Source organism: Hylobates moloch, unplaced genomic scaffold (genome assembly GCF_009828535.3).
Source record: "Hylobates moloch isolate HMO894 unplaced genomic scaffold, HMol_V3 SCAFFOLD_14, whole genome shotgun sequence".
In the NCBI taxonomy this organism is placed as follows: domain Eukaryota; kingdom Metazoa; phylum Chordata; class Mammalia; order Primates; family Hylobatidae; genus Hylobates; species Hylobates moloch.
Genome location: NW_026652289.1, coordinates 63,816,812 through 63,829,814, shown reverse-complemented (window position 1 = coordinate 63,829,814; position 13,003 = coordinate 63,816,812). Strand labels below are relative to the sequence as shown.

At 45.3% G+C, this 13,003-nt stretch overlaps 2 protein-coding genes across 2 annotated transcripts in view; one reads left to right on the top strand and one right to left on the bottom strand.

Moving 5' to 3' along the window:
- Positions 1–11,024, bottom strand: part of MTFMT (mitochondrial methionyl-tRNA formyltransferase) — a 34,264-nt gene extending 23,240 nt beyond the window's left edge. Inside the window, exons 1-4 of the mRNA XM_058427200.1 lie at positions 10,967–11,024; positions 6,449–6,755; positions 3,820–4,029; positions 281–403 (exon numbers count right to left, since the gene is read on the bottom strand). Of these exons, the coding sequence (XP_058283183.1) occupies positions 281–403; positions 3,820–4,029; positions 6,449–6,755; positions 10,967–11,024 (698 nt within the window). The remainder of the gene's footprint in view (positions 1–280; positions 404–3,819; positions 4,030–6,448; positions 6,756–10,966) is intronic.
- Positions 3,076–3,666, top strand: LOC116482086 (transmembrane protein 126A-like). The gene has a single exon (XM_032753500.2). It carries the CDS (start codon positions 3,076–3,078, stop codon positions 3,664–3,666), a length of 591 nt encoding a protein of 196 aa, XP_032609391.1.
- Positions 11,025–13,003: the final 1,979 nt, after the last annotated feature.

The following is a 13,003-nucleotide window of genomic DNA, read 5'->3' as shown; positions in this document are numbered from 1 at the left end:
TTTATACAATGTCTTTTATAGAAATCCGAGTACTAATAATCTTATTTCAATTAACAAATTAAAATTTACATATGGACTTTAAAGAGACCCTGCACAAATACCAAAAGACATATGGTTTATGTTAGAAACCAGGAGAAAACAGAAAGGATATAAAAGCAAACGAAGCACTCTGGAGTCACAGAAATTAGTGAGCACCAACCATTCATCCACTGCCCCTCAAACAGGCTGACATCAACATTTAAAAATCATAAAAATCTCAAGAAAGGAAAATATGTGCTACCTTTTAGGTCTAATTTGCATAATTGTTACTCCAGTAACTGTGTCTCCGTGAAGCACTGTATGGATTACAGGGGCTGGGCCACGCCATCTCGGGAGGCAACTGGGATGAACATTCAATATGCCACTGGGTTAGAAAATGTAGAAATTAGTATGTCAGTGGGCTTTACCCCTTCGTTACCACTACCTAAGCTATTATGCTACTTTTCATTAGGAAACTTTCCCAGAAATTTGGAAAAACTGACAGTTAAATCTAAGTCTTGTATCACCTGAAAGGAAAAAAGTTACATGTAAATTCACTCTCTTACCATAAGAAACCAATGAAATTTAATTAAAAACAGAGCTAAGACAACTATTTGCTGTTCTAAAGATGTTCTGTCTGGGTGTGGTGGCTCATGCCTGTAATCCCAGCACTTTGGGAGGCCAAGGCGGGCGGATCACTTGAGATCGGGAGTTTAAGACCAGCCTGACCAACATGGAGAAACCCTGTCTCTACTAAAAATACAAAATTAGCCAGGTGTGGTGGGGCATGCCTGTAATCCCAGCTACTCAGAAGGCTGAGACAGGAGAATCGCTTGAACCCAGGAGGCAGAGGTGTGGTGAGCCAAGATCATGCCATTGCACTCCAGCCTGGGCAACAAGAGTGAAACTCCGTCTCAAAATCTACAACAGCCCATGATGTCTGCGAGTTTTTAAATAAAATTTTAAAATGCATTTATGACTATAAGAGAACCACTCAAACCCTATTATGCATCTCATGAACAATTCTAATTTTATAGTTTAGTCACATAACTATCCTCACTTCACTTGGTTTACATACAGATTGCCTAAAATAAGCTTTTTCTTTTTTAAAAAAAATTTTTTTTGAGACAGGGTCTCGCTCTGTTGTCCAGGCTGGATGGCTCACTGCAGCCTCAACCTCCCAAGCTCAGGAGATCCTTCCACCTCAGCCTCCTAAGTTGCTGAGACTACAAGTGCATCCACCATATCCAGATAATTTTTTATTTTTTGTAGAGATAGGGTCTTACCATGTTGCCCAGGCTGATCTCCAACTCCTGGCTTCCAGTGACCTGCCTAGGCCTCCCAAAGTGCTGGGATCACAGGTGTGAGCCACCACACCCAGCCTAAAATAAGCTTCTTGAATCCCCACCAAATGATCCATTCACCTTTGCTGTTTATCCCAATATACCTATCATCCACTGATGTGCAATTTAAGTACTTTATTAATTTGTCATTAGTTTAATGATGTCTCCATCAGCATGGCTGTGCACTTGGGAGCATGTATATATAAGAAAGTCTTATATTCTAAGTCTCACTGTTCAGCCCAATCCAACAAACATTCACTGAGCACACTCCATGTGTGGGCACTGTTCTAAGTGTTAGGCATATAAGCAGCAGTGAACCAGACAGAAAAAAAAAAATCCTGCCCTCAGAGAGTTTGTGTACAAAAAGTGGGAGATAAGCAAGAAAAAACAAAATATGTACAAGGTTTACCAGATGATGCTGAGGGCTATGGAGAAAATAAAGCAGAGAGGAATATGAGGGGGACATATTACAATTTTAGTAGTGATCAGAGAAAGCTTTACCAACAAGAAAACACTTGAACAAGAACATGAAGAAGGAAATAACTATGCATATATATGGGAGAAAAGCATTCCAGGCAGAGGGAACATTAAGTACAAACATCTTGAAGAAGGTAAATGCTCGGCAAATTCAAGGCACAGCTGGGAGGCCAGTTAGGCCTGGCCTAACTTTTATTGAGTAAGACAGAAAACTGCCAGAGGATTTTGAGCAGAGTGACATGATCTGACTTATGTTTTAAAAGGATCACTTTGAGGCAGGGTACAGTGGCTCATGCCTGTAATCCCAAAACTTTGGGAGGCCAAGGCAGGAAGATTACATGCAACCAAGAGTTTGGGACCAAGGCCACATAGCGAGATCCTTGTCTCTAAAAAAAAAAAAAAAGAGTTAGCTGGGTGTGGTGGCACATTCCTATAGTCTTAGCTACTTAGAAGGCTGATGCAGGAAGATCCCTTGAGTCTGGGGCTGCAGTGAGCTATGATAGCAACACTGTACTCCAGCCTGGGTGACAGCAAGACTCTGTCTCTAAATTAAACAATAAAATAGAAATAAATAAATAAATAAATACATTTTGGCTGCTGGATTGGTAAAAGACTGAGAGGGCCAAGGACAGAAGTAGGGACCAGTTAGGAGGCTTCTGTAGTAATGTAGGCGAGAGTGGCAGCAGTGGAAGTGATGAGATACAGACAGATTCTACACAGCTTTTGAAGGCAGAGCCAATAGGATTTACTGATGGATTGGATATGGGGTGTAAGAAATCAAGCATGACTCCGGGATTTTGGTGCCAGCAGCTAGAAGGATGGAGTAGCCATTTATTGAGATAAAGATTTTAGGAGATGCTTTGGGTATCTTGAAAGTAAAGTGGCTATCAGACATCCAAGAAGAGCTGTGGAGGCAGTAGGTATTAGGGGACTAGAGTTTGGGGACAGAGCTGAGCTAGAGGGACCAATTTGGGCATTGTCAGCATATATATGGAATTTAAACGAAGGTGGATGAAAGCTTATAGAGGGTGATAAGGAGTTAGATACATTTTGACAACTCATGCCACAAATAAAATGTTCTTTAGTACTTGAAAAGAAAATATCAGGCCGAGTCATGTGTCAGCCAAATATGGCTGTGCCCAGGCGAGTTGAGCAAAGGCTTCAGTGAGCCCCGGCATGGCTAAAGACGACCTAGGAGGCACTAACCAACTGCTGGGAGAAGAGCATAAGGCTCAAGATGGAAAATCATAAACCCAATACTATCAAGGAAAACTTAACAATCTTTGATATCATAACCAGAAAAATTAACCAGCTTCCACAAGCAGAAAGGAATCTACCTGAAGAGGGATCAGCATATGTTGGATTTAATGCTCTCTGTGGCCTCAGAGCAAATAGTCTTTTTCAATGTGTCTTGAACATGACACAGGCTCTTACAGCTGCTGGCTTACCAATGGCAGTGATCCCTTTTCTTATAACAAACACAGCTTACAAAAGTTTTGTAAATTTTCCTTCAAATACAGGTGATTTGAATTGTGAAACCTGTACCATAACACAGAGTGGACTGGCTGGTCTTGCTTTTGGTGGTCTATACCCTGTTTTCTTGTCTATACCTGTGACTGGAGGCCTAGCAGCCTGGTATGAATCAACTCTGTTACCAGAGAAAGGGAACATCTTAAGTTACTGGATTCAAATTTATAAGCCTGTCTTTAGAAAGATGTTATTTCCTATTGTGTTCCAGACTGTGTTTGCAGCATACCTTGGGTTTAAACAATATAAACTACTTCTAAAGGCCCTTCAGTTACCTGAACCTGGCAAAGAAATTCATTGACTTTAAGCAAACATGTACACAAAAATAAAATGGTAAAAATAAAAAAAGAAAATATTACAGAAAGCATACAGTTCAAATTATCACTTTTATATACAAGGTCCATTTATAAAGACCAAGGTTTCTATACTGTATTTCCTTACAAATAAAACTTACTAGGGAAATTTAAGAATAAGAGCCTCATTCAAAAGTCGGCCAAACGAAGCCACTACTCCGACATCATATTCTCCAGATCCCACGTCCGGCCACTCGTATACGGGAAGCTGAGACTGCACAGCATATTGCTTCACTGGCAGTCCTTTTGATGATGGGGAAGGCATTGTGACCACCTCCAGTTTGTCGATTAACTCTTCCTCTTTGTTTTCCCTAAATTAGATTGGAAGAAAAATGTGACAGTGTTAAGGCAATGACTCAAAGCTAAAACTACTTCACATATCGCTAAGTATGTTTATGATTAAACTCATGAAGCATTTAGGGCTAAATGATTAAAACTAGTGTGAGAGACTGAGTTTTCATTTTTTCTTTTTCTTTTTTTTTTTGAGATGGAGTCTCACTCTGTCACCCAGGCTGGAGTGCAGTGGAGCGACCTCAGCTCACTGCAACCTCTGCCCCCTAGGTTCAAGCAATTATCCTGCCTCAGTCTCCTGAATAGCTGGGATTACAGGCATGCACCACCACACCCGGCTAATTTTTGTGTTTTTTAGTGGAGGCTGGGTTTCCCCATGTTGGCCAGGCTGGTCTCGAACTCCTGACCTCAAGTGATCCACCGGCCTCCACCTCCCAAAGTGCTGGGATTACAGGCGTGAACACCGTGCTCGGCCTCAGTTTTCATTTTTTATTTAATTTTTTCTTTTTTTTTTGAGACGGAGCCTCGCTCTGTCGCCCATTATTTAATTTTAATTATTTAAAATGTAAAGAGTGACACGTGGCTAGTGGCTACTGTTTGAACAGTATCATTCTAGGGATTTCCTGTGCATACAAAAACATATACCGTATGGATACTTTACACAACTGGGATATTACATATGCTTTGCATTTTTTTCCTCTTAACAATGCTATATATGCTATTATGTGAGTCTTTTTGAAAAATGGGTTAAATGTACGTATATTTGTATATGCACTGAACATTTCTAGAAGGAACTGAAAACAGTGGCTGTCTCTGGATAAAGGAACTGGGAACTGCTAAACAGAGATGGAAGGAAGTAACTTTTCACTGTATATCCTTTGAATCCATGGAACTTTTTTACCATAACCATGATGCCATTCAAACACTACTTTTTAAAAAACAAACAAAAATACATAACATGGGCATCATTCCATGGCAGTACATGTAGCACTGCCTCATCCTTTTTACCTGCTGCATAGCATTCTAGTACGCGGGGGGTACATTTATTAAACAGGTATTGCATGCACACGTTGAGTTATGAGGAGTATGTCCTGGGGCACTATAAAGAAAGCACAGGAGTAATGGAGCTGCCAAGTGAAGCATCATCAGAAGTATCAGGATAGGCCAGGAATGATGGCACAGGCCTGTAATCTCAGCACTTTGGGAGGCCAGGGTGGGAGGATCACTTGATCCCAGGAGTTTGAGATAAGCCTGGGCAACATGGTGAAAACCCGCCTCTACAAAAAATTTAAAAATCAGGCGTGGTGGTGCACGCCCGTAGTCCTAGCTACTCTGGAAGCTGAGATGGGATGATTGCTTGATCTTTGAGGTCGAGGCTGCAGTGAGCTATAAGCTGGCCACTGCACTCCAGCCTGGGGGACAGCGCGAGACCTCGCCTCAGAAACAAACAAAAAAAGTGTTGGTATAAATGTGTAAATACAGTGAGAGACGCATGTGACAACAGCAGCCCCTGGAGGGTGTGCAAAGGGAACATGGGGTTTCCTTCCGGGTGTGTGCACAGAGGGGTGTGTGGAGGGAGGAAAACCACACAGGGGATTGAAGAAGGATTCAATACATGAGGGGCTGCTGTGAAGTGTTTGTAGGGAAGAGGAGATGGAGATGACAAAAAAAAAAAAAAAAGTGGAAGGAGGACTGCGTCAGGAAAAAACAGAATGGGGAAATAAAAAACATTAATTGGGAAAAAGAGGCAGAGACATATATATGGTATTGCCACCACATACCATGGACTCTCAGGACTGGTTGGATTTCAAATAATTTTCTTTCCCAGTAAACAAGATTTGTTAAATATTATTAACACTAAATGTATACCTAACAGTTCTGATTTATAAATTCATTCTTTGGAAAACAGGTCGTTTTTGGACTATGTCCTTGTATACAAGGAGCACAGGGGGAGCAAAAGAGCGAGACACGGGTGTGCCGAAGGATGGGGGGCAGGAGGAGGAACTGCAAAGCAGGGAACTTTTAAGTGGGACCTGGTTTTAGTCCGAACCAACTCGGCTGATGACCTTGGGCAATCGCATAACCTCTCTGAGCCACGGATTCCCCACACTCAAAACGGGCAGGGAGGCCGTGGGACTGGCCAGGGAATGCAGGCAGAGCGCCCAGCCCCGGCTCGGCACAGCGTGGGTCGCGGGGCGCCTGGAGAACCCACAGAGGCGGCGGGGAGTGAGGGGCGCAGACCGCAGGTACTGGGCGCCCAAAGGCTGACCGGCGGGAACGGCGCACCTTCCGGGCTCCAGGAGACGCCGAGATCTGGGCCCACACCGCTCTGCCGCCCATGCTTTCCGCAACCAGAAGTCCAAAACCCTCGGGGCCGGCCGCCCGGGCGCGGCCTGGAGGCCTTCAGCTGCCGGGTCCCCGGATCCCTGGCCCGGGTACCTGGCGGCGTGAAGCGCCCGCAGCGCCTCGCGGGCGAACTGGTCCGTGCCGAAGAAGAGCACCCGCCAGGGAGGCTTCTCGCGGACTCTGGAGTCCCGGCAGTCCTCCTGGCCGAATCGGGACAGTGCTCGCCACTGGGGACTCGGCCTCCCGCGCCTGGCGCCATGAACCAAAGGAGGACCCCAACAGCACCGGACCAACATCCTCAATGCTTCGGCCGCCGGCGGCCCGCCCTGCGCAGGCGCGTCGGGGCGGGGACAAGGGTGCAGCCTGGGGCGGGCGGGGCTTGCCTGCTTGGAGGCGGGGTCTGGTTGGAGTTGGTGAACGAATTTGTCCGCTATAGCGGCCCTAGATTTTTGTTCTGTTTATTTGCACTATGTAGCCAATCCTCTAGAATAAGTCTTTCTTTTCTTCTTAAAATCCCTTTATTTATTTATTTATTTATTTATTTATTTATTTATTTATTTATTTATTTGAGAAACGGTGTTGCTCTGTCGCCCAGGCTGGAGTGCTGCGGCGCGAGCTCTGCTCACTGCAACCTCACTGCTCCTGGGCTCAAGGGATCCTCCCACCTCAGCCTCCGGAGTAGCTGGGGTACAGGCACACATCACCATGCTCGGCTGATTTTTTGTAGAGAGAGTATCTCACTCTGTTGCCCAGGTCTCAAGCAATCCTCCTGCCTTGGCCTCCCCAAGTGCTGGGATTACAGGTGTGAGCCACTGCGCCGGCCCAGGATGTCTTTTGGTGACAAATCGTACATGTTTTCAGACAGTAAAACCTCATGTATGTAGTGCATGTCATTTTCTCAACCATATAACCAATATTTACTGAGTACTTCACTATGTGCCACGTTTTTGCTAAGCATTTTATATTCATTATTCTGGTTAATCATCAGATCAACCTTAGGAGGTAGATACTATTACAAATATGTTACTGAAGAGAAACTGAGGCTCCGTAAAATTAAGGACTTACCAGCGTGTAAGGTCCACACAGCTAGTAAATGACAGAGCAGAGGTGGGACTCTTGTAATTCCAAGGCTTGTGTTCCTAGCCATTTGGCCTTCACAGCGATCCTATGTATTAGGCAGGTCAATTACCCACATTTTGCACCTGAGGAAACTGAGGCTTAGTTACTTGCCTGAAATTACCTTCATGAATCGGAGGCTCCATCTTTACTCCTCCGCTGTGGGTTCGTTTGCACACAGAAGGATACCATAGAGGTGATTCTTAGGGAAATGGACAGGGAACCTTATCCTCAGAAGACTTCTGAGGACCGTTAGTGCTTAGATTCTGTATCCCCAAAGCCTCCTTGAGTGGAGTCAGACATCCATGAAACAGGATCTGAGCAGAGACTGAAACCGAATTTTGTTCTAATCTTATTCTCACCATCTTTTTTTTTTTTTTTTTTGATGGAGTCTCGCTCTGTTGTTCAGGCTGGAGTGCAGTGGCGTGCGATCTTGGCTCATTGCAACTGCCGCTTCCCAGGTTCAAGCGATTCTCCCGCCTCAGTCTCCCAAGTAGCTGGGACATGCACCACTATGCCTAGCTAATTTTTGTATTTTTAGTAGAGATGGGATTCACTATGTTGATCAGGCTGGTCTTGAACTCCTGACCTCAGGTGATCTGCCCGCCTTGGCCCCCCAAAGTGCTGGGATTACAGGCGTGAGCCACTGCGCCCGGCCGTCTCACCACCTTTTCCCATCACACAGTCTTAAACCCAGTGACCCTGGACCAGTCCTTTTTCCTAAATTATGAGCTCTGCACATCCCTGCTCCCGCGCCTTCGCTCACACTCTCCTTCCTAGACTGCCTTCCCACATCTCTTCCTCTCTAAATGGTATCCATTCTTCAACACGAAGTTCAGACATTCACCCTGAAGCTTTGAGCTCTTGCCTCCTTAGATTTCTTGTCTTTCTCCATGTGCCCCCGTTTTTGTTGTTGTTGTTGTTGTTGTTGTTGCTGTTGTTTTTGTTTTTGTTTTTGAGACAGAGTCTCACGCTGTCGCCCAGGCTGGAGTGCGGTGGTGTGATCTCGGCTCACTGTAACCTCCACCTCCCGTGTGCAAGCGATTCTCCTGCCTCAGCCTCCTGAGTAGCTATGATTACAGACGTCTGCCAGCACGTCTGGCTAATTTTTTGTATTTTTAGTAGAGACAGGGTTTTGCCGTGTTGGGCAGGCTGGTCTCGAACTCCTGACCTCAGGTGATCTGCCTGCCTCGACCTCCCAAAGCGCTGGGATTACAGGCATGAGCCACCGCGCTCGGCCCATGTGCCGCCTTAATATTCTGTAGGGACCTCCATTTCTCATGTAGTTTGGTATTATTGAGGAAGGTTGTCTAATGTATGCATAGACATTGAGAAATTCACATGTGTTTTGAATAGAAAAGAGAAGCAAAGAGGAAGATATTCCAGTAATTTTGCTTATCTGATCACATATGAGAAGGAGAGTGAGAGGGGACCCCAAACCCTCTATTCCCTTGATCAAGTTCTGTTCCAGTATCCTCTCTTAGGGTGAGCAGAATGTGATTCTAATATTCGAAGACTGGTCTTTTCCCATACAACATGACCTAGAAATACAATGCAAATAGTCATCTGGTTTTCACCTTAGAATTTGGCTGCTGCCTAAAGTGTAAACCTTGGTATCTGTGTTTATGCCATTTCTTCCCTCGTGGGTTTTAAGCTCTTGAGTAGAGAGCCTGCCTTATGCTACCTTTAATTTTGAGCAGCCCGAGTTCTCCCAATAGCCCTGCCCCCTATGGTTGTTTTGCACCATTCCCAGTGTCCTTTGATGACTACAGAGCGACTGCTCAGGTTGAGGGGCTAATTCCAATCGTTTTCTTTCCTCCACAGATCTGCCTCCTATCACTGGCATCTAAATTTCTGGTTAACAAACACAAACTTCTTTTTAAAATTGATTTGCAGCAAACTTCTTCTTCTTTTTTTTAAAGGAACATGGTGTTACTGTAATGGCTGAGGTTTTCCCAGGATATAAAAATGAAAATATTTCTGAAACTCTTAGTAGTGAGTTAAGAGTATGTTGTAGAGGACAAGCGGTGTCTACTTTCAAGCCCAGATAAATCCACCACTGGAACTACCACAAAGCACACAGAGAAGATGAGGACTCCAGCCCCGACTGGCAAGGAGTTTTACATAATAAATTAAGACACCCAGAAAGCACATACAAGGGGATTGGAACCCAGATAATGCTAATTCAGTTAGTGCTCCTGTTTTCAGAAATTTATCTTTCTTGATGAATAGAATATGTGCAAATGCTGAATCAATGAAATTACTCCAGGCTCTGAGTCTGGGTGACAAGACAACAGCAGTGTCATTGATGTAGAGAAATAACCCACTTGGTGGCCAACATGACAACATTTCACCTTTGAATGAATTGAATTGAAACTGAAGTGATGAGACAAGCAAATGGAGACGTTTAGTAGAAAACTGGAATGCAGGAGTGGCCTCCATGACTAGGGGCCGGGAGAGCTGATCTGGGAATAGGAAGAGGCAACAAGCATTTCCACTTCCTGTTCCCGTCATCTCACCCCACCCCATGACTATATGGGTATTATTTCTGCAGGGTGAGGATAACTACCACAGAACAGAACTCCAGTTGGTAAGGTGGCCAACGCCTAAGTCCACAAGAACCCCTGCTTGCGGCCTAGGAGGCAATGCCACATTTGGCCAGGGGAAGGACTGCCACACATAGGTGTCAGCCCAGTGCCAGGGGCAGGAACTGATCTCAGGAGCACAGCCCAGCGAAGCCTTTTGAGATGCAGTTCCTAGCGAGCCACTCCACGTACTGCCATCGCCTGCCTGTGGTTGCATCAGATGCCCGCAAGGAGGTGCTGCCCACCAGCCTGTCCCGTCACTGAGCGTGATGGAGAGTCCATTTGCTCCAGTGCCTCTGACAGAATCTGCCCTCTGTGTTGTTACTTCACTGTGTGGTCCAGTAGATTTCACTCCCTAACTTGTCCAGCCTCTCTGTAAATCAGGGCCGAGGATGCAAGGCCACACACAGCAGTGTGGGTCCACAGAACTCTCTCCTTGAGGAGAGAGACTGGAGAGGTTAAGGGACATTTAAGGGGCATCAGGAACCCCAGGAAGAGAAGCCAGATAGATGTACCACAGGTAGGAGAAGCAGCCTAACAATATGGACGTTTCCTCATTGCTGCTGAGGGGCATCCTAGAAAATCAAGAGAATATTTCAAAGTACACTTAAAGAGATCAAATATTAAAAACTTTACTTCCCAACCCCTTACCCCCAGCAAAAATGCTAGACAGTGTTAACAAAGCTGTATGTTGTTAACAGGAGGAAAGACTAGTTAGTAAAATAGCTACAGCTGTGGCCAGTTCTTGTTCTTGGACACCTATGTTTATATCCGAAAACGATTTTTGATGCTGTTCTCTGAAATCAGGCTCCACATATGGAGTGATAAAACAGAAATCCTTTTTTAAACAAAACCGCCTTTGCTACTTCCCAGACAGCCACTACATAGCACCACAGCCTTGCTTCCTCACCCTTTACCCTCACGTGGGACTCAAAGAAGAGCGACTGCGTGCAATTGATGAGCTCCATAGTTTCTAATCAGCTGCTTATTAGCAAGCTTCCTTTATTTACCAGGTTCAGAATATGGGAAAGAGAGGCTGAAGCTACCCCAAGGAAGTTTTGTATAGATTGTTATTGTGAAAATATATCATGTATCCTGTGTGGGGTGGTAGCATATTTCTGTTTGTATGTAAGGGCTATCAATAAATACACTTCTGAGAAAATTTTTCCTAGAAGTGTAATAATTTGGTTGGTTGGAGGTGCTTGTGGTATCCTCTTTACATTTTACAATACAGATTATCATTCCCTGGAGATTTGCCAAAACCTTCTGGTCTATAATACATCCCTCTTTGGTGGATAATGATCATCTCAGTCTTTATGTAACAGTTATAGAAAGGCTCATTTGCTTATATCCTGCTCTCCTGTGGGAATCCTACTTGCCTCCAATCTGATGTAGCTGACTGTGTAATAAATTAAACCAGAGCTACCCAGTCTTATCATTAACAGGTGCTTTCTGCTCTCTCCTCACACTTGGCCTAAAGGCCCTTGTATATAAGTCAGAGATCTTGGCTTCTGGAAGAAATATCAAAATAAAACTTTACAGCCTTGGGGGTAGGGGCTGAAGAGGCTGTACCAGGCACTTTTTTTTTTTTTTTTTTTTTTTTTTGAGACAGAGTCTTGCTCTGTCACCCAGGGTAAAGTGCCGGGACATGATCTCGGTTCACTGCAGCCTCGACCTCCCAGGCTCAGGTGATCCCCCTGCCTCAGCCTTCCAATTACAGGCACCCGCCACCATGCCCAGCTGATTTTTTTTTTTGTAGAGACAGGGTTTTGCCATGTTGCCGAGGCTGGTCTCGAGCTCCTGGGCTCAAGCAATCCTCCTGCTTTGGCCTCCCAAAATGCTGGGATTACAGGCTGCACCACTGCGCCCGGCCAAAATGCACATCCTCTTTACAGGGGAAATTCCCTACTGTAGATAGCTTTGCTTGAATGAGCTCAACTGCAGTGCGAATGCTGGGGCTTATTGTGTTGACTGTACGGTCACCACGGTTGCCGCATCCCGAGGACGTGGTCACTTCCTTGACTACCTATCTTGCCTCAAGTTGAACATTTGAATTGTTCCCACTTGTTGGCTATTATGAATAATGCTACTGTGAACATTCATGTGCAAGCTTTTGTGTGGAAATATGTTTCCAGGCTGGGCACGGTGGCTCACACCTGTAATCCCAAAGCTTTGGGAGGCCGAGGCGGGTGGATCACTTGAGGTCAGGAGTTCAAGACCAGCCTGGCCTACATGGTGAAACCCCATCTCTACTAAAAACACAAAAATAAATCGGGAGTGGTGGCACATGCTTGTAGTCCCAGCTACTCAGGAGGCTGAGGCAGGAGAATTGCTTGTACCCGGGAGGTGGAGGTTGAAGTGAGCCAAGATCGAGCCACTGCACTTCAGCCTGGGCAACCAAGTGAGACTCTGTCTCAAAAAAAAAGAAATATGTTTCCAATTCTCTTGGGTATACACCTAAAAGTGGAATTGCTGAGCCCCACTCTATGTTTTATTTTTTATTTTTTTGGACGGAGTCTTGCTCTGTCGCCCAGGCCAGAGTGCAGTGGCGTGATCTCGGTTCACTGCAAGCTCCGCCTCCCGGGTTCACGCCATTCTCCTGCCTCAGCCTCCCGATTAGCTGGCACTACAGGTGCCTGCCACCACACCCGTCTAATTTTTTTCTATTTTTAGTAGAGACGGGGTTTCACCGTGTTAGCTAGGATGGTCTCCATCTCCTGACCTCGTGATCCGCCTGCCTCAGCCTCCCAAAGTGCTGGGATTACAGGCGTGAGCCACCGCGCCTGGCCTCTATAATTCTTAGAAGTGACAAGTTGTTTTCCAAAGTGGCTACACCATTTTACATTCCCACCAGCAGCGAGTGACAGTGTACCATCATATAACTACTGATACTGCAGGGAGTAAACTCAAGAGTTCAGGCCTCTTTGTGTGAACCGACTTTGCCACT

Bases quoted from the DNA above. Each gene is read 5' to 3' on its own strand.
- LOC116482086 (XM_032753500.2), top strand. From the start codon at position 3,076: ATGGAAAATCATAAACCCAATACTATCAAGGAAAACTTAACAATCTTT.